General features: G+C 41.4%; 1 protein-coding gene across 1 annotated transcript; it reads left to right on the top strand.

Annotated features, from left to right (window-relative positions):
• Window positions 1-375: 375 nt before the first annotated feature.
• LOC139289578 (dihydropyridine-sensitive L-type skeletal muscle calcium channel subunit alpha-1-like) lies at window positions 376-19,668 on the top strand. Its single transcript, XM_070911212.1, has 45 exons — window positions 376-560; window positions 2,052-2,157; window positions 4,639-4,778; window positions 4,998-5,131; window positions 5,221-5,373; window positions 5,517-5,722; window positions 5,882-5,985; window positions 6,100-6,245; window positions 6,328-6,409; window positions 6,501-6,661; window positions 6,756-6,981; window positions 7,072-7,279; window positions 7,468-7,588; window positions 8,123-8,237; window positions 8,339-8,438; window positions 8,539-8,608; window positions 8,998-9,130; window positions 9,273-9,402; window positions 9,497-9,556; window positions 10,301-10,407; window positions 10,545-10,632; window positions 11,359-11,466; window positions 11,569-11,621; window positions 11,712-11,858; window positions 12,126-12,327; window positions 12,455-12,613; window positions 13,415-13,525; window positions 13,608-13,691; window positions 14,346-14,393; window positions 14,965-14,991; window positions 15,087-15,212; window positions 15,310-15,375; window positions 15,500-15,591; window positions 15,668-15,827; window positions 15,975-16,102; window positions 16,220-16,316; window positions 17,031-17,133; window positions 17,228-17,329; window positions 17,426-17,559; window positions 17,831-17,956; window positions 18,073-18,281; window positions 18,364-18,428; window positions 18,621-18,667; window positions 18,758-18,832; window positions 19,360-19,668. Exons 1-45 carry the CDS (start codon window positions 376-378, stop codon window positions 19,666-19,668), a joined length of 5,553 nt encoding a protein of 1,850 aa, XP_070767313.1.
• The last annotated feature ends 1,115 nt before the right edge of the window (window positions 19,669-20,783 follow it).

Here is a 20,783-nt window from a genome sequence, read left to right as displayed (position 1 = left end):
TTCTACCCCCCCAATCCTCTTAACCATCCCCAAGCATGGCCTGTCTGTGGTTCACAGTCTAAATTTAAACAGCAGAGCCAACTGCTCCTCCAGCCACACTGGGCTCCTGTTATTTCTCCCTGCCGGGGGGGGGGCTTTTTCTGTCAGAGACCCTCAGCCAGGAGGAGAGGCCTGTGGCTCTGTGTGAGGGAGACTGAGTCAGAGGGAGAGGAGAAGAGGGAAGAGAGGGCGGTGGAGGATCGCACACAGGATCGACAGGTCTGGAACTAGGGGGCCTTCGCAACAGGGAGTTACACGGCGCCTCAGTTTGGGATTTTACAGTAAGGGGACACATTTCTAGAGGACTGGGAGCTTGTCTCAGGTGGAGACGTCAAGATGGCGGCCAACGGAGAGGCGGCCAAGCCGGTCATCATGAATGAAGAGGAGCTGAAGAGGAAGCAGAGGGAGAAGCTGAAGAAGCTACAGGCCACAGGGGGAAACCCTCGACCAGCGAGAACCCTCTTCCTCTTCTCCCTCAAAAATCCTTTCCGCAAGGCCTGCACCAACATTGTGGAGTGGAAGTATCCTTTATATCTTACACACACACACACACACACATTACACACAACTCACAGACTTTTGTAATTGTAACTTTTTGTAAAATTAAGAATATATTGGCTTAAAAATGTGGCATTTAAACAAAGGATGTTGCTCTTGAATATACACTTTGTAAGATACTGAAGGTATACAGTTATTGCAGCATGTAGGGCTCTGGTTAAAAACACTGACAGCCATGGTATACAGAAATTAGGTGTCTGCAGGCCAGTGAATTATCGGCCATGTAGTTCACCTGTGGTAAGCACGCCCAAGCCAAGTCTCTTTCAAATCTGTGTTAAGGCGATCCCTGAAGTGTTAAGACTTTTGTTATGTATCTGGCTGTGTCAAAGTCAAGTTTGTAGCCTTCGTATTTTCACCTGGAGAGCTTCTTAAGCTGATCTATTTACATCTGACAGACAGAAACAATTAATGCAGCTGCCCCTTAGTGTCCTGATGACTGACATTCTGCTTTTAATGTGGAAATAGCCACTCTGAACTGCATCTCTGTGAGGCTTGAAGCATGAACACAAGACAGGCTGCTGAGTGATGTTATGGCCCCTATAGGGGGTTTCCTGCTTTTAGCCCGATCTCCATTCCTGGAAAATACGTATTTTACATCCAAAATAGAATGCATGAATCATAACTATCCTGTGACAATAGATGTAATCTTCACAATAGAGGCAGAGTTGAAAAGTTTATTTTATAACTTTATTATAGTGCAAATAATTATACTTTTTCTGAAAAGTTTCATTGAACTTTGTCTCCATATGCTCAGCCAGGCCATGTGTTTTTTACTGCCGTTTAATCACATTGGTATGTGATTCTGTAACACATGTCATAGGTGCTGTGTTTAGAGCAAAATTACAGAAATGGATTGAACCCCTTAAATCCTTCTTATTGTACAAGATGTATATCAAATTCTTTCATTGCTCCCAGATTTAGAATAGATAAATATCTCATAGAACAACCTAACAGCTTTTTTCCCCCCTGATGAGTTGTCTGTGTTTAAATGGTTTGGTCATATTCTTGGGCCGTGCAGCTGTCCCGCGGCATCACAAGGAGACATGATGCTGACCTGGCAGGGGAATTCTCTTATAGAGCCCCCTATGGACGAGAATGAAGCAGCACAGCAGACAAGATTACATTCACTGTGACCGCTTTGCTGCCTACCCGATGGACTGTTATAGGGATGATGTTTCAGGCAGCATTTAGGGGCACTGATCAATGTTAGCAGAGTTGTACATTTGATTTGATTTGCCACATTACATAACAAGAAACACAGAACCACTCACTCGGATAAAAACAAGTGTTCCTTAGCCTTCCATTTTTATTATTTATTGGACACGTACACTCAAATATTATCCTCATGAATTATTCAAGATAAATTGAATCCCTCTGGTAACATTTTTGGGGGGTAACTGGGATGTTACCAGTCCACATGTAGTGTTGTTATGATCCTAAGTTTTCCCATTCAGAACCTTTGAGATCATCATCTTATTGACCATCTTTGCAAACTGTATCGCTTTGGCTGTGTTCCTGCCCATGCCTGAAGAAGACAGTAATAACACCAACTCAAGCTTGGTGAGTATGAAAACAAAGCCTTTCTTTAATGTATGACTCAGGACTGTATGAGGAGCTTTGGCCCGATGGGTGAAGGTTGTATTGATATCTGTTTGTCATAATATTGTGGTCTTTTGTTTCTGAAGGATTCAGTATTTTACTGTGACGAGTAGATGCCTGCGCAGCTGTGTTCAACGCATTAATATGACGGCTTTGAGCAAAGCAGTTAGAAAGATTTAGACACTTCATAGCAAAGGGTTTCAGCTGGTCACTGGTGCACTGAGTGCCAAGCCCCATTTAAATGCTTCCAGGCACAACGCAGTTCTTTATTTGGAGTCCCATCTGTATCTGCAGAGGAACATGTCATCAAGCAACTGTGCTATTAGCGTATCCTCCAACTGTGATGAGTTTTCTCTGATCAGAAACTGGCTACTGAGGAAGACAACAGTACCAACACGCAGGATATGAATTTCCTGTGGAGTCTTTATTAGTTTATGGTTAGAAATGCCCTCCAAACTGGTTAAATCATATACAAGCCTTTAAACCAGAGGCTTGTTACATCTAAATGGAGGAATTTTCAGGGTTTGCATGGCTTTTGTTTTGTTGCTAAACAGACAATAATTTTGCTATGTATTCTGGCAAAATATATACATATATATATATATATATATATATATATATATATATATATATATATATATAAGCCTAAGGGTTTTATGGCTCCTTTCACTCCAAATGGCAGGCGATTCACAGTTCCTCTCATGTTAAAGTACTAAACTAGGTGTTTGACCCTTGGATGCTGCTCGTGTGTTTCCACGTGTTATTATATTTCAACTTCCATAGGTGTGTGTTTACACTGCTGTGAGGACGTGGATAGTGTGTTATGGGTGGATGACCGAACGATACAACCCAGGGATGATCGTAGTGAGCAAAAGATGTATGTTTGCTCTTGCACAGTGTACACATCTTGCCAGTGTCTAGAAATTTGATATTGTATTGACACTGGTGTCGTGGTATTGAGGAGGCTCGTTGTGAGAGACTGGGTATGTGGATCGCTGTCCCTGAGATGCCTGACATCCAGCTCAAATGTCAATATGCAGCAGCAGCCATAGCCAGCCATCGCCTGCTTTCCACTATTCAGTCAATAAACTCTGTACATCACTAGGTTAAGGCTATCAGTCTTGTGGGTACCCAAATGATTGCCCCTGTACCCCTGAGAAATTCATCAAGTCATCAGGTATCTGGACCTGAAAGTGACCCCATTTCTTTAATATCTTTGCTTTGGCCCACTCACCAGCCTCTTCCTAAATCCTTCTTACTTCTTACTGTGCCATTCCTCAGAGGTGAGCGATGTAAGAAGAGCTGGTTAACTTCACCCCCCCTGTTGCTGTTAGAAGTAGGTCGGCCACTGACGCAGGTGGATACGGGAGAGTCCACAAATGTTGCCTCCTTTTTACCACATTCATACTCAGATATTCATAAAATATGATGGTTTGTAACATCGATACACTACAAGGTAGAAGCTCGGCTCTACTTGTTGCCCCATTTCGTTTTAATTTGAGTTTATGTGTTATTGTTAATATATGTATGCAAGGTTGGCCTTGGTTCTAATTGATTAGGGGCTTGGGGACTGCTGCTGGGCGGTTCAGCCAAACATTATTGACCTGATTTGGATGAAAGGGAAATAAACAGCATATCATATATCATTTATAGTATACTTTACCTCAAATGAACTCTCTCTTATTCTGATGATACCTGGGAGCTCTATGATACTGTCACAGCTTCTACTCCTGCAACATTTTTGTTTACATCAGCAATGAAGAGCAAAAGAAGAAGCAGTCTATTCAACGATGACAGTGTCTTATATGATGATGATATAAATAATGCTGCCCTGACGTTGCGGAAATGTTAGTCCCACTTGTGTGCATTCCCTCTGTTTGTTGTCAGTGGCAGTCACTGCTGAGGAAAGCCATACTCAGTTCTGTGTCCGTCTGCTGTGTGTCGACTTTTGTCTCTGAAAATATCAACACTGATTATGAAGACACATATACAGGCCTGATATGCAAACAGATGATTTTATTCAATCACCCTTATGTTTATCTGTTAACCACCTCTGAATTAAGCATTTACATTTTCTGCAAACAGTTTGCTTTGTGTCAGACTGTCTGACAAAGCTCTTACTTATTAAATTGTGGCTCAACTTGTTTCATTAATCACAATGTGACTCGTGGGCCATTCATCTGTTAAAAGCCTCTGAGGTCGTGTTTAATCTGTGGCAAAATGAGCTAAGAGGCTATCAAAGCTAATGAGTTCATCTAATACCAGCAACATCTATTTGTTACCCCTCCCCCTCCACCCAGCAGGTGCTCAAATGCCAAAGCTGTCATTTAATCCAATCATTCTTATGTTTGTATGTCTCATATTTTACTAGGGAACTGAACCTGAGGGTTGTGAGCTTTATATGTAAATGTGATCTCCTGGTTTGTGTTTGTCTTGCTGCAGGAGAGTTTGGAGTATATCTTCCTGATCATATTCACGCTAGAGTGCTTTCTGAAGATAGTGGCGTATGGGCTCGTGTTCCATGAAGGCGCCTATTTACGGAACTGTTGGAACATATTGGACTTTGTCATCGTCTTCATGGGGTAAGATGAGCTCTGAGCTGCAGGTGGATAGCTCTACCAGCAAAGGACACAGCTTCCCTCTGGCCACATCTAAGACACTGCCATTGACACTTCCATTTTAATAGTTGAAAATAAATGTAATATCTTACAGTCATATCAAAACAGGAATATGCCAGTTATGCTATGTTATTCTCATTTTGTAGGGGTAAGCACTTACGGTTGTGTAATCTTTTCCCACAGTCTGTTCACCTTTGCCTTGGATACCATCAATAAGATAGCAGGTGTTCCACTGGAGAAGGGTGGAGGGTTTGACATGAAGGCGCTGAGAGCCTTCAGAGTGCTGCGGCCCTTGCGTCTTGTCTCTGGAGTCCCCAGTAAGAGCCTATTATGAAGAAAGCTTTCCAGACACGCTGCTGAGATTTTTTGCTGTTTGTAATGTTTTGGTTTTACTGTTCACATTCAGGCCTGCAGGTGGTGATGAACTCCATCCTCAAAGCCATGCTGCCTCTGCTGCACATCGCCCTGCTGGTCTTTTTACTGGTCACCATCTATGCCATCATGGGACTGGAGCTCTTCAAGTGTAAAATGCACAAGACCTGCTATTACACTGGCACAAGTATGTATAAAGGGCACAATGAGACACTGTTGCACTTGGGCTTTTTTATATGTTGTCATTTGCAGTCATACCTGATATATCATTGGTATAATTCCCTGGTGCTACATTCAAAATGATATTTATCTCTTCTTTTTGGCCCAAAGATATCTATGCCACAGCAGAGGGTGAGCTACCTGCACCTTGTGCTCAGGCTGGTAATGGACGCCGCTGCAGCATCAACGGCTCTGAGTGTCGGCCAGGCTGGGAAGGTCCCAACAATGGCATCACCCACTTTGACAACATTGGCTTTGCCATGCTTACGGTCTACCAGTGTATCACCATGGAGGGATGGACCAAAGTTCTCTACTGGGTCAGTGGCTGCTTGAACATAATCTCAGTTGTTTTTCAGTTTCAATGTTGGAGAATTGGTGTCCTGGCCACCAAAGCCTTTACATTTGTCTACATTTTAGGTATGTATTATGTTAGGTCTACAGTATATCTTTGTGGCTGACCCAAAGTTGTCTTCCAGGTTAATGATGCCATAGGAAACGAATGGCCCTGGGTCTACTTTGTTCCCCTCATTCTCGTGGGCTCCTTCTTTGTGCTCAATCTGGTTCTGGGCGTGCTCAGTGGGTAAGGCGAATATTATCTTCCATCCTTTCTCCTGTCTGCATCTTGCCTCTTCACATGAGCAAACTAAAAGATAATCACGCGTGCTGTTTTACATTTCTTTGTCTTTCCACTCAGGGAGTTTACCAAAGAGCGGGAGAAGGCCAGGTCACGTGGAGAGTTCCAGAAGTTGCGAGAGCGTCAGCAGCTGGATGAAGACCTGCATGGCTACATGGAGTGGATCACTCACGCCGAAGTCCTGGATGCCGACCGAGAGGGCAAAGGTCAGCACTGTAAACCACCTCAGCACCCATCACATGTAGAGAAACGACTCTACAACTCTAACAACTATTATTCTCTTGTCAGGACTCCTGCCTTTAACCAGTGGAGATTCTGACACAGACAGTCTGTATGACCTGGAAGGCAAGGGTCGAATCGTCTACTACTAGTGAGTCCACGGTTTTGCTAATGTGTAAATGTTTACATGCAATGTTCACGCCGACTGCGGTACAGTAAGCAAGGGTTATTATTGTGTTTAGCCGCCTGGGCCGTCGCTGGAACCGTTTCTTCAGGATGAAGTGCCTGGTGTATGTGAAAACCAAGGCCTTTTACTGGACAGTGATGTTCCTCGTCTTACTCAACACCCTGACCATAGCAACAGAGCACCACCACCAGTCTGACTCACTCACTTCCCTACAAGGTTAGTGATTAATATATATTATTGTGAATATTTTTTTACACAAATTCTATCTTAGCTCCATCTCAATCATCTCTCTCCTCTCTCCTCTCAACAGACGTGGCCAGTCGTATACTGCTGGTGCTGTTTGTCATAGAGATGTTTGTGAAGATGTATGCTCTGGGTCCCAGAGGATATTTCATGTCTCTGTTTAACCGTTTTGACTTCTTTGTGGTGCTCTGCGGCATCCTGGAGATGATCATGTTCTCTGCGGGAGCCGTGGCTCCCCTGGGTTTCTCAGTACTTAGGTGTATCCGACTGCTGAGGATCCTTAAAGTCACAAAGTATGTCATGTGCCTTCAAAGAATCATGTTGCATTAAATTAGTATGATTTAATGTCATTAAACACTTCCCTTCTTCCAACTGTTTTGCAGGTACTGGACCTCTTTGAGTAATCTTGTGGCATCTCTACTCAACTCTGTACGCTCCATCGCCTCCCTGCTCCTTCTCCTCTTCCTCTTCATCGTCATTTTCTCACTCCTGGGCATGCAGGTGTTTGGGGGGAAATTCAACTTTAGCGACCACCGGCCCAGACGCAGTAACTTTGACAACTTCCCTCAGGCCCTCATCAGTGTGTTTCAGGTGAGGCTAGATTCATAGATGCTCTGCTTTAAACTCTTTGCAATGTCTTCTTTGATTTTGTTCAACCATTCTTGCCTGATTTTGATGATCCATGGTGTAAATGAAGTGCACTTACAGTGGCAGCATCAACCCCATCCTTTCATACCTGACATTAATGAATAATTTTCTGCTTTTTAACACACTCTCAGATCCTAACAGGAGAGGACTGGACCTCCATCATGTACAATGGCATTATGGCCTATGGAGGGCCTGAGATTCCCGGCATCCTGGTCGCCATCTACTTTATCATCCTCTTTGTCTGTGGAAACTGTATCCTTCACATACACCCACCATGTCATCTAGGATTTAAGAGTCTACCGCCATGCTAGCTGCCCGGTGACGCTGTACTTAGGCATAGCTGTGCTTTCAGCTAAATGCTAACTTCAGCACGCTAACATGCTCACAATGATAATGCTAACATGCTGATGTTTAGCAGCTATAATGTTTATCATGTTCACCATCTTAGTTTAGCATGGTAGAATGCTAACATTTGCTTATTAGCACTAAATACAACATACAGCTGAGGCTGATGGGAATGCCAATAGGTTTGCAGGTATTTGGTCATAAAGCAAAGGGTTGGACAAACATTAGTTTTAACCTGATAGTGCGCTAGGGGAAATGTCAGGGGATCACAAAGATCAGTAGGATACATTCTGTGGGGACCTTGAATGTCAAAATTTCATGGCAATCCATCCAATAGTTGCTGAGATATTTCAGTCTGACCAAAGTGGGCCGACTGACCAACAGACCAACATTGTCATTCATAGACCCATGCTGCTACGTTTTCCTGAGCTCAGATATCAGATATCCTCCTCAATGTCTTCTTGGCCATCGCCGTTGACAACCTGGCAGAGGCAGAGAGTCTGACTTCAGCTCAGAAAGAAAAGGCAGAGGAGAAGTTGAGGAGAAAGCTACTAAGGTGAATAAAAGAGTACCAAAAGTTTGACCTAAGTGAGATGATCTGATCTGTCTTCTCATTGCAAAACTCTACTCCATTCCCTTTCCTCTCTTACCTTCCAGGTCCAAAATGCCTGACAAGACGGATGAGGAGAGGGAGAGGTTAGCTAAGAAACTGGCAGAGCAGAGAGCCAAGATGGAGGGCATGCCCACCACAGCCAAAGTTAGCGTTGTCTCTGGTTTCATATCACATATTTACTTTTGGCAATGATATATAATTCAGCAGCATAAGTAGCTACAATACATATATATTGTTTTTTCAGCTCAAAGTTGACGAGTTTGAGTCAAATGTCAACGAAGTGAAAGATCCATTCCCACCTGACGACTTCCCAGGTAACACAAAAACTGTGTCTAAACCTCTACTTTTCTGACTCTAATTTCTCAGCGATGTAGTTGTAGCTGAAGGAGGTTACTGATTGCAGAAATCCATATTCATTACACTGGCTGTTTACCAGTGCTGCTGTCTTGGCTATGTTACAGTACAAGTATAGTAACCCCTCATTATTATTAGACTCAGCCGATTCCCTGAGCCGAGTTTGTAGCAGAGTCTAAAGTTAAAGGTTATTTTCACACTACTCTGGTGACTACCATATAAAGTCTGCAACGTGATTCAGTTATTTGCTGGATCTTTGCTTTGTTTTTCTATTCTGTAGTGCTGTAACATGACTTCTACCAGTAAGTAAATCTGTCATTGCACTAAAGAGTTTCCTTTCACGTGGTAGGTGATGACGAGGAGGTTGAGCCCGAAATCCCTATCAGCCCCCGACCCCGACCAATGGCCGACCTGCAGCTGAAGGAGGAAGCTGTTCCATTGCCCGAAGCCAGCTCCTTTTTCATTTTTGGCCCTCAGAACAAGTAGGAACCAGATATACCAACCTGAGAATACAAGATCTCAGAGTGGTTATATTTCAGCGTTTTGTCACACTGTATCATGAACACAGTGAAACGATTGAACTCACTGATGACTCGATCTCTTCTCATATTCATTGGTATCCAGGTTCCGTAAACTGTGCTACAAGATCATCAACGCCTCGTCCTTCACCAACTTAATCCTTCTGTTCATCCTGCTCTCTTCCATCTCCCTGGCAGCTGAAGACCCCATTGATCCCCAGTCCTTCAGAAACAAGGTGATAACCAGGTCTACCACTACATTGGACATTAACTGTTGAAAAAAGATAATTTGATTTGATTTGATAACAACCCTTTGTGCTTTTCCTCCAGATCTTGGCCTATGCTGACATTGTCTTCACATCTGTGTTCACCATTGAGATTGTACTGAAGGTAATGTGCTGTATATTTCATGTTCTGCCTTATTTGGGTTTGACTGGTGTGGTTCTTTGAAGATACCAGATAACAGATATTGATATTTTTGCTCTGAAGCTGATGATATATATTTTTTCTGATATTCTTGATCATTTTGTGCCAGGAATTACAGAAAACAAAACAACTCGGTCTAATAACTAATGTTATTCTTGGCAGAGAAAAAAGCCTCAGAAATAGCACCATGAGTATTACAGGCCACTAGAATCTTCCCTCATGATAATGAAACTGATTTATGTGGGGAGAAGCATGTCTGAGCAGGATGAGGCAGGTTTCTTTCATATTCAGAACCTGAAAGAATCACTCTGAACCTACTTAATTCACAATGCTAGCACTTATTTCCCTGCTGAATTGGACGCTAAACTCAGTGATCTGTGTGTCAGTATTGGTGGAAAACAGACATTGGGACTGCAACTAGCAATTATTTTCATTATTGTTTAATTTGTTGATAATTTTCTTGATTCTTGATTTCTTGAGTCACAATTTCTTGTTCAAAACCCATAGATATTCAGTTTAATATTTTATAAGACAAAGAAAAGCAGCAAATGTTCTCATTTGAGAAGCTGGAATCAGTGGATTTTGGGGCATTTTTACCAAAGAAAAAAAAACAAACGATTGATGATTATCAAAATAGTCTACTAGATTAACATGCAAACGTGTTTGGTTCATTATTCTACGTGTGACTCTGATGTGTCTGACTGACAGATGACAGTATACGGAGCCTTCATGCACAAGGGCTCCTTCTGCCGTAACTCATTCAACATCCTGGACCTGATTGTGGTGGGAGTCTCCCTGCTGTCTATGGGAATGGAGTGAGTAAACACATTGAGATTGCCATACTAAACATAGAACATCCCTAATGTTATTTTTATTTTTTTTTACTAAATTACAAATGTTAGGATTCCCAGATGTACATATCAAGATTGTTTTTGTCATGTGTCGTATGCAGATCCAGTGCTATCTCTGTGGTGAAGATTCTCAGGGTGCTGAGGGTGCTGAGGCCTCTCAGGGCCATCAACAGAGCCAAGGGCTTAAAGGTACAAGACTTACATAAATACAAAAAAATATATAAATATATATATATATATATATATATATATATATATATATAGTAATTCCCCTTCCAGTGGAGAAAGAAGTAAGCACATCCTTTACTTAGGAAAAACTATCAATAAAACAATACTAAAAATACTCTATTACCACTAAAAGTGTGCTTTCAAAATCCTACTTCAGAAAATTAGTCTAGTGGTTCCCAATCTAGGAGTCGGGCCCTTCCAAAGGGTCAGAGATCAATCTGAGGGGTCGTGAGATGATTAATGGGAGAGGAAAGAAGAAATTTGTATTATATATTATATATAATATATAATATATTATATACTATATTATAGTATTATATATTGTATATCTTTGCTTTTGTGAAATATTTGATACTTTTACCTCTTTGGACCTGTGACAAACATCTGAAACGTGACAGACAAGGCGCTGCACCAGACACTGCTTTTTTGTAAATGGTCACAACTATTAAGTTTGGAAACCACTGGTATCTTTAGCAATGCATTGTATTTTATAAGCTTATCAAATGTGTTTTTTATCTGAAACTAACTAGTAAGTATAACTGTTAGGTAAATACAGTGCGGTAAAAAGTACAATATTTCCAAAATGTAGTGGAGTAGAAGTATAAAGTAGCCTAAAATGGAAATACTAAACTAAAGTACCTCAAAAAGGAACAACATTAAGTGGTGATTGTTTGTCTTTAATGACAGCATGTGGTCCAGTGCGTGTTTGTGGCCATCAAAACCATCGGCAACATCGTCCTGGTCACCATGCTGCTGAATTTCATGTTTGCCTGTATTGGAGTGCAACTCTTCAAGGTAAGTTTTTAAAAGATGATGTTGACACCTTTGTGTAGTATGATACTGTAAAGGTTGTATTTCCAGATGTGTTAAATGTGTCACTAATCTTTTCCCTCATAGGGTAAATTCTACAGCTGCACAGACCAGTCCAAAATGACTGAGGAGGAATGCCAGTAAGGCAAACATCTTTCACACATCGTAGGTTACATCAATCAAAACTGTTGTGCTGTTTAATAGTGATCGTTCTGTGTGTCTGCTCTCAGGGGATTCTTCTGGAAGCACATGGATAATTCCCTTCAGGACACAGTGTTGGCTAAGAGAGAATGGCTCAACAGTGACTTCAACTTTGACAATGTGTTGTACGGCATGCTGGCTCTGTTCACTGTGTCCACATTTGAGGGCTGGCCAAAGTAAGCACAGCATCAATTTTGATTTGATAAATTGCATTTCCTATCTGTTTGATTGAGTTAGAAGACAGAACATCTTATTACGAAGGTATTGACTTGGAAGTAATTCCATTACCTCGAACCAGAGATGATAATAGAAGCAATATATCCTTTTTGATCCCATGAATTATACATTTCATCTATACAGATTAGCCTTGTTGTGTCTCTGATCTTTGATCTTTGTTCTGACAATCATCTCTCATCTCTCAACATCATTCCATTTGTTACCAGGCTGTTATACAGAGCCATCGATTCAGACGAAGAAGACATGGGTCCTGTCTTCAACAACCGCGTGGATGTGTCCATCTTCTTCATCATCTACATCATCCTCATTGCCTTCTTCATGATGAACATCTTTGTGGGTTTCGTCATCGTCACCTTCCAGGAGCAGGGTGAGCAGGAGTATAAGGACTGTGAGCTGGACAAGAACCAGGTACACTAAGACCCTCAGAGATTAATCTTACATGATGACAACGTTCCCAGTCAAATCTTAAACAGGTCACTCAAGTGTAGAATGACTCATTATTTTTCTTTGAACCCACCTTCTGCTTCCTCTTCAGCGTCAGTGTGTGCAGTACGCCCTGAAGGCTCGGCCTCTGAGGTGCTACATCCCCAAAAACCCCTACCAGTACAGAGTCTGGTACATTGTCACCTCCTGCTACTTTGAGTACCTCATGTTCTTCCTAATTATGCTCAACACCTTGTGTCTGGGGATGCAGGTATGTAAATGTCATGTTGCAACCTAAAAACATTGAGATTGTACTGAGGCAGATATTATTCAGTGTCAATATTCAGTATCTTTAGAGAGAAGAGAGTCCTGTGTTTGTTATCGCATTTAATTAATGAGAAAGTGGAAACTTTGAAACTGCATTTAAAATATGGGACATTACAACTTTCCAGCAAAATCCCAGACTAATTAGTTTTGGGGGGGATTAGGAGCACATTAATGCTGGGTGCCCTACATATTTCTTTGTCAATTAATTTACGAAACCTTACTTTGCATGCACATTTTTTTTATGTAACTATGGTAAGAGAAGACTGGACAATGATTATACAGATTATGGTACTCAGCCAGTTAATTATGAATTAAAAGTTTGATGGCCAAAGCTATGACCCAAATAAGACACAAGTTGTAATAAACAGGATTTATCCTTTAAAGGCCCATGAAAACCTATTTTCTCAATCAGCTTCTTACTGTGAGTGACAGAAAATAGTGTGCTCATGTAGGATCCCATCATAGTCAGAACACTTTTAGTTATTTCACTTGAAAAGATTCCTGTATTTCTTTTTTGTTTGTTTTTAATCTGCGCTCTTTTCCCTGGGTCAAAGTGGGCGGGGCTCTGTTGGAAAATGTATGTCTTATCAAACGACACCACACAGTCCTTATGAAGCAGAATAGCTATGTTTTTGAGTTGTATGTTAGCACCTTCACTAAAACATTTTGTAATAAATAATAAATAAATAATCAAATTAACAGCTGTAACATGTTGAGTTTAATATTCGCTTTCCACTTTGAACAGCACTGCAACCAGTCGGACCATGTGACCAAGCTGTCAGACACTCTGAACATGATCTTCACTGTGCTCTTCACTGTGGAGATGATTCTCAAGCTCATGGCCTTCAAAGCGAAGGTAAATAATGTTTGTGGTTCAAAGTGTTGTCCTCCCAATACAGTGTCCTTCTGTCTCAGCAATGCTTCACGTCTCTGTGCAGGGCTACTTTGGAGACCCCTGGAACGTCTTTGACTTCATTATTGTCATCGGTAGCGTCGTTGATGTCATCCTGAGTGAAGTCGATGTGAGTACATATGAAAATACGTCGATTTTATTTTTATCAGTTCTAATGAATTCCACAGATATCAAATGATCTTTGCAGTTCCCAGTCCCAGTCAATAGTGTGATTTGAATTGATGTGACTGAATGTGTTTATTCAATGCTCTGACCCAGAAGCATATAACTGCGGCCCAACACCTGATTGGTGCCAGCAGAACTAGCTCACAGGACATGGTCAGTACTGTTGTTGGCCACTCCCACCCTCCTCAGTGCCTTGTGCATTGCCATTTCCATCACCAAACCACCAAAATGTCCATTATTCCCACAATTATCCTCAACAATGTTTCAGTAAAGTTATGTTTTCTGTGTGTTGTTGGAGAGCACAATATTAATTAAGGAAAATAATTTTAGCGTTATTGTATGTGGTAATGCTACACAAACTACACAAAGTTGTTTTCTCTGGCTAGTCACAGTTTCTGTTGCACTGCATTGTCCTCATCTTTTTCATCCACAAACACAAGCTTGTAGCAAATTCAATTTTCTCCATCGAAAACTGACTTCACTTCCTCTCGCTATTCTCCTATTCTTCATCTTCTTTTGCTTCCTTTTCTTCTTCTTAATCCCTCTCAACCCCTCTGTCCTCCACGCACCTCACTCCTCACCTGTCTATCCTCCACAGACTGCCCTGGCCTCCAGTGGAGGACTGTACTGTCTCCATGGCTGTGCTGTAAATATCTGATCTGCACTGCACTGCACTGCTGCATGAGCCTTGCTGTGTGAGCACTCCACTGTGTTCTCTACTAAATTGTACTCTACTGAAGCGTGTGTGACTCAAACTGCTGGTGAAACATCTGTGTTTCTACTGTCTGTCTAATCTTACAGAGCAAATGTAAGATAAAACCTCAAGCTATTCGCTGTATTGTGTTACAGTACGGCTCAATTAGTTTATACACACAGGGTGTAGCCCTCAACACTGACTATATCGGCACAGCAAGTATTAATGATGGCTGGATTTGCTGAAAACGGTTAATATTTTTGACAATGTAGTGTGTTTATATTGTTTATTCCGCATGAGTTGTTCATCTAGTTTTCAGCAACTAAGACCTGGAGGCTTTGTAACTCATCCAAGGTGGAACAAATGTCCCTAATATTAACCCTTTTTTGTGATTGTAAATCAAACCATAATGTTTAACAGTTGACCAATGTCTGCTATGTGCCTCTTATTAATGATATAAAAACTTCTATCAAATATAACTCACGTGACTACAGTATGTCATCTCTTCATCTACTCTGTGCAGGAGACAAATCCTATGCAAGCAATTGCGGTAAGCTCTTTTTAGTATTAAAACCAGTAATGTCTTTCTTTTTTTCTGTTTTCTTTTTATCAAATCCTTTTTATCAAAATTATTTTTGTCCGTAGGCTTCTGAAAATGCCTCAGTTTCCATCACGTTCTTCCGACTCTTCCGTGTCATGCGTCTGGTCAAGCTGCTGAACCGTTCGGAGGGCATCCGCAACCTGCTGTGGACCTTCATCAAGTCCTTCCAGGTCAGCCACACTGTGGTCATCATCATTTTCATTTTTTTTATCTCGATGTTTTTTCCTCACACTTTTAATGAGCTGACTGTTTGGCTTGTGTCTACAGGCTCTCCCTCACGTAGCTCTGCTCATCGTGATGCTCTTCTTTATCTATGCCGTCATCGGGATGCAGGTACAGTCTTCAATTTTAATTTTCTGGATGAAAACATTGTATCTGTAGATTGTTAACATGTTAACATTCTGATTATATGCTTTCTGTATTTGTCACTGGTGCACCGGTTCTGATGACCCTTCAGATCTTTGGAAAGGTATCCTTAGTGGATGGCACCCAAATCAACCGCAACAACAACTTCCAGACATTCCCTCAGGCTGTTCTGATGTTATTCCGGTGAGTATCTCTGTCAGCATTGTTGGGTAAAATGTCAAAAACTGAGCCAAGACCTCACTGTGGTTTACATATCCAGATGTGCTACTGGAGAGGCTTGGCAGGAGGTCATGATGGCTTCGATGTATGGGAAGAAGTGCGACCCCAAGTCTGACTTCCTGCCAGGAGAGGAGTACACCTGCGGGTCCAACTTTGCTGTCTTCTACTTCCTCAGCTTCTACTGTCTCTGTGCCTTCCTGGTGAGCAGCAGCAGAAAGTCAACATTTATCTTTTAGTATCTTTCGTTAGATTTTAATGATCATCATGTGGTGGGAAAAAAAGAATCCTCTTTGCCCAGAAATGTTAAAAACCTATAATTAATTGTATTTTTTTCCTACCTACATCAGATCCTCAACCTGTTTGTAGCTGTCATCATGGACAACTTTGACTACCTGACCCGTGATTGGTCTCTTCTTGGCCCGCACCATCTGGATGAGTTTAAGAAGATCTGGGCTGAATATGACCCAGAAGCCACGTAAGCCTGAACACTCATGAAACTTTACTCTTAATTTATTTATGCTCAGAACACACAGATTCACATTTAAGTGGGTGCCCCTTATAATGAGTATTAGTTGTTTCTCTGGTCTAACAGGGGGAGAATTAAACATCTGGACGTGGTGACGCTGCTGCGACGCATCCAGCCTCCACTGGGCTTTGGCAAGTTCTGCCCTCATCGTGCTGCCTGCAAGGTACAATCAGTCATACACAGGGTCAAAAACCAGGCATATATATATTTATTTTATATATTTATATATTATTTTATATATATAAAACTAAACTAACTATGTTGAATGATAACATTAATAATACAATGAAAACACTGTAGATGGACTTTGTACTAACATAACATACAAAGATACATTTCACAAAAAGAGACCAAAATAAATATTAAATATCCCAAATACTTGTCTTACAATGTCATTTTGGATATTTTAGAAAACAAGTTAGGATTAGATTCAGACCATTTACATTTGCTAATGTAAAATGTACCAAACCAAAATACAAGAAAAAGAAGAGAAAATTGGTAAAAGAAAAAGAAATGACATGTTGTTAAATGAAGTAAAGCATTAATGATTAAATGGGATAATAGACCATTTAAAGGTGGGGTGGGTAGAGTAGTAGCAATTGTTTTCCACATTAACTTGATTGAAAACATCAATACACAGGATTGTGACAGAATTTATACATACTATCTCCCACCCATCAAGGCCCTCTGATGTTCACTTCCTCTCCCTCCTCCCCCCGAAATAATATTAGTAAATAATAATACCGATGATGATGATAGTAATAAAAACGTGAGTTGATAAAAATTCAAAAAGAAAAAAATACTTTAAAAAGCGAATTGTATTTGATTGTTCTGTTCCTCTCTGGTGCCCAAATTCTCTCTCACTTCCTGTCTGCAGCGCTTGGTCGGCATGAACATGCCTCTCAACAGTGATGGCACCGTCACATTCAACGCCACCCTGTTTGCTCTGGTCAGGACTGCCCTCAAGATCAAAACAGAAGGTACAGAGCAACAAAGCTTGTCTTATACTGTTATGGATTACAGTTCATATACATACTGTAATTCCTTTAAATCTTTACGGATCGTTCTGAACAGGTAACTTTGAGCAGGCCAACGAGGAGCTGAGAGCCATTATAAAGCAAATCTGGAAACGCACCAGTATGAAACTGTTGGACCAGGTCATCCCCCCGATAGGAGGTGAGTCTATCAACATAAAGAGTTAGTTACATGTCACCTTTACAAAATACTTTGGTATTTCTCACACTGACAGCACTGCGACTTGTCTGGTTACAGATGATGAGGTGACTGTGGGGAAATTCTACTCCACCTTCTTGCTTCAGGACCATTTCCGCAAGTTCTTGAAGCGTCAGGAAGAGTACTATGGCTACCGGCCCTCTAAGAAGAGCGCCTCGGGCCCAGAGATCCAGGTGAGCAGTCAATATTTATTATAATGTTTAACATGTCTGACAAACATTACTGCATAATAACTGAAAAATTCTCGAGAGATGTCAAGCATTTTTCAGAATAGCATGCTATTGCTATGCTAAGGCTCTTGTTTTTATGCACTTACTAAGCTTACTTCTCTCTTAAGTGTAACCCTACATTTATCCGACCTCTTGCTTTTCTTACACCAGTGCTCAGCTTCATCTTTCCTCTTCTTCCTCTCCTTGCGAACACGCTGCTATGTGGCTTTTCTAGGCGGGTCTGAGGAGTATAGATGAAGAGGTGGCTCCAGAGATGCACAGGGCCATTTCAGGAGACCTGCAGAATGAGGAAGAGATGGACAGAGCTATGGAGGAGGCTGGAGAGGAAGGCATCTACCAGGTGAGAAACACTGCCTGCAGATAAGCAAGTTAAAAGCAGTGTATTCATGCACATATTCAGGTGGAAACCTTGCAGGTCTAGTTGTGATGAATATGTGCTTGTCTTGGTATTTCCAGCGTACTCATGGTCTGTTCGGTAACCGGGTGGACTCATTCTCCACTGAGCCCGCCAACGCTCAGTCCCAACAGATGGCCAACCAGCGGCCCCTCCAGTTCTCTGAGAGCCAGCCTGAGTCTCCACCAAACTCCTCTGCCTTGGTGCCCACCACCGAATTTTTCCCCACAACCGCACCGAAAAGCAACACTAACAACAACGCCTTCGCAGAGTGAGTACCAAAACACGCTCCGAGATGACACACGCTCAGGGTGAACATGTCAGATGGGTGACAATTTTTTGCTGTCTTTCAGGTTTTCATTTGAAAGAGACGGCAGTCCTGTAGAGCTTTACAATCCCAGTGAGGATGCAGAGCCAGGTATGTCAGGAGGTTTTTGGATATCAAGCAATCAATCAACCTTTATTTGTTCAGAACCTCAGAGCCCACAAATATAAACAGTAAGCAATTAATGTTAAATAAAATCTGCCGAATAACTAGGAACCGTGCAGAATGAAATTTCACGTACTTCATATTTGTTCATTACGTTTTTCTTTATTCACCCTTATTTAGACAACCTGCGCTCCTGGAACTTCACAGTGAGAACAGACAAAACGCAGGTAATATTTTATTGAAGGCCGACTCATCCAGCATAAATGATGATGAACAGCTTTTATATAAAATATGTTATGCATATATTTTCTTTGCAGTTCCCTTATGATCCTAACTACGGCGACAGTCAGAGTCTGAGCTCCCTTACTGCGGCTGACCAGCTCGTCCAGGAGGTAAGTGAGGAAGGATCTCTAACTGTCCACCTTTTTTTTTCTTTTTATCACATACTGATTAATTACCACCCCTATCAACAGCAACTTCAAGGGCAACAATGTCACATAATTATCTGGCTATGTATTAGCTGGAAAACCAAGAAGATGGACACACTGACTTTGAGACTGAATCTGTGAGATGTTACATCCAAGTGTGTTTTATAGGGGTGTAGGGCAGATTCAGAAAAACTCTACAAATCAGAGTAGTTATTGTTATTTACAAACCAAAATAAATTTCAGTGTTGAGTTTTTTAGATGTCCATGTCAGTAGTCTGTCTCTCTGCTGTTCAGTGTGAGGAAGGTTAAAATCTCAAACCAAAGAGAAGTTGAATTTCAGGCTGGATTTTTCCTTCAAGTTTCTTTTCTTTTCTTTCAATAAAATATCACATTATTATGAATAATGATTATATAATGCAACAGAGCCTGTGGGTCAAAGGTTGATACATTACCAGTGATAATGATATAATGCATGTTGTTTTCTTTTCCAGGCTCTAGTTCAGGGCGGTCTGGCCTCCCTGGCCAAAGACCCCGGCTTTGTCTCCGTGACTAAGAAGGAAATGGCTGATGCCATGCACACAACTGTAGATGACATGGAGAGCATGGCTCAGGGCATCCTCAGCGAACGCTCTGGCAGCGGCGCCTCTGTCAAAAAGAGACGTCCCATCCCAGTCCTTCCTCCCGCCGCTGCGGCGGCACAGGGAAGCAGCCAGCCAGATCCGGCTGTGAGGAGAAAGAGACGTCCAATCCCCATGATTCCCTCCGTACAGGAGCCGGCTGAGGCCGACTCCAAAGTTTAAGAGGCTGTCACTTGAGTTTATGCTGTTATCTTGTGATTTTAACACTTGCAGGTGGCTCCATCTCACCTCACCTTACCAAGATTGTTGCCTCCTGTGACAACCTGTATCTACCAGCCTGGCTCAAGGCCTAAAGGCAGGTTGGCTCAGGTTTAATATATTGGCAAGTGTGGTTGAAACTTAACCAAAGAGAAACAATATATCTGATGATGAAACATCTTAATCTTCAGATTTATTTAATAAAAACACTAACAGATTGATGCCCTTATTTCTTTGGAGCGTTTGTTGAGGTTATCCATTCCATATGACTTATGGGACAACCATGTGAGTGAGCTGAGTGTCTTACTGAAGCCTCACTGACGGAGGTTTGGATAGTGACCCTCACTGAATACAGAGAGTAGGCAGCAGTTCAGTGAGGACAGTGAGAAAGGACTCCACTTTTCGGGAGACGACAACTGAGTTTCTGTGCGTCCAGGCCCAGAAAAATTCAACTGAGTATTCAGTTCACTCTTAAAAAGGGCTCTGGTGCTACTAAAACAATGCAAGCATTTCTTTCTTTGTTGATAAAGCAGCGTCCTCTCAGTTAGGACTTGCTGTCTTTTATTACTGAGGTTTACTGAGTTTTCTCCTGCTCACCAGTTCTGTTTAGATGGTGTCAGATTTTAAAGAGGAAACATATTTTTTTTTGAAATGTTGGACATAGAGGTACATTTAATCTATAAAGTAATTATCCAAAGATTTAGTTGTATTAAAGTATTTGTTCAATGTAAAGCCCAAGTCACTCTACTGCTATATGTTTTATGTGTTTTCATTCACATAAATATGTCAAACATTTGAGACACTTAGTTTGACCCCTACAGATAATGTAATCTTCAGCATACCTGGAGTATGGTGGATTTAGCTTTATAGCTCACTGGGCTTGTAACACACTTTATTCATAATTGCATTGGCATAATGTATTGCACTTGTCATGTTTTGTGCCTGAGTGCAAAGAGTGACAGGCCTTCCCGAGGTTTTTTTTTAAAAAAAAAAAATTTTTTTTTTTACATTATTGTCTGATCAGCCTGTGTTTTGCTGTCATACATACATTATGTTGCAAGGTTTTGGAGATAGTTTGA

The sequence above is a fragment of the Enoplosus armatus genome, chromosome 8, assembly GCF_043641665.1.
Source record: "Enoplosus armatus isolate fEnoArm2 chromosome 8, fEnoArm2.hap1, whole genome shotgun sequence".
Taxonomy (NCBI): domain Eukaryota; kingdom Metazoa; phylum Chordata; class Actinopteri; order Centrarchiformes; family Enoplosidae; genus Enoplosus; species Enoplosus armatus.
The sequence above is the reverse complement of the archived record's forward strand: the minus strand, read 5'-3'. Positions and strand labels throughout refer to the sequence as shown.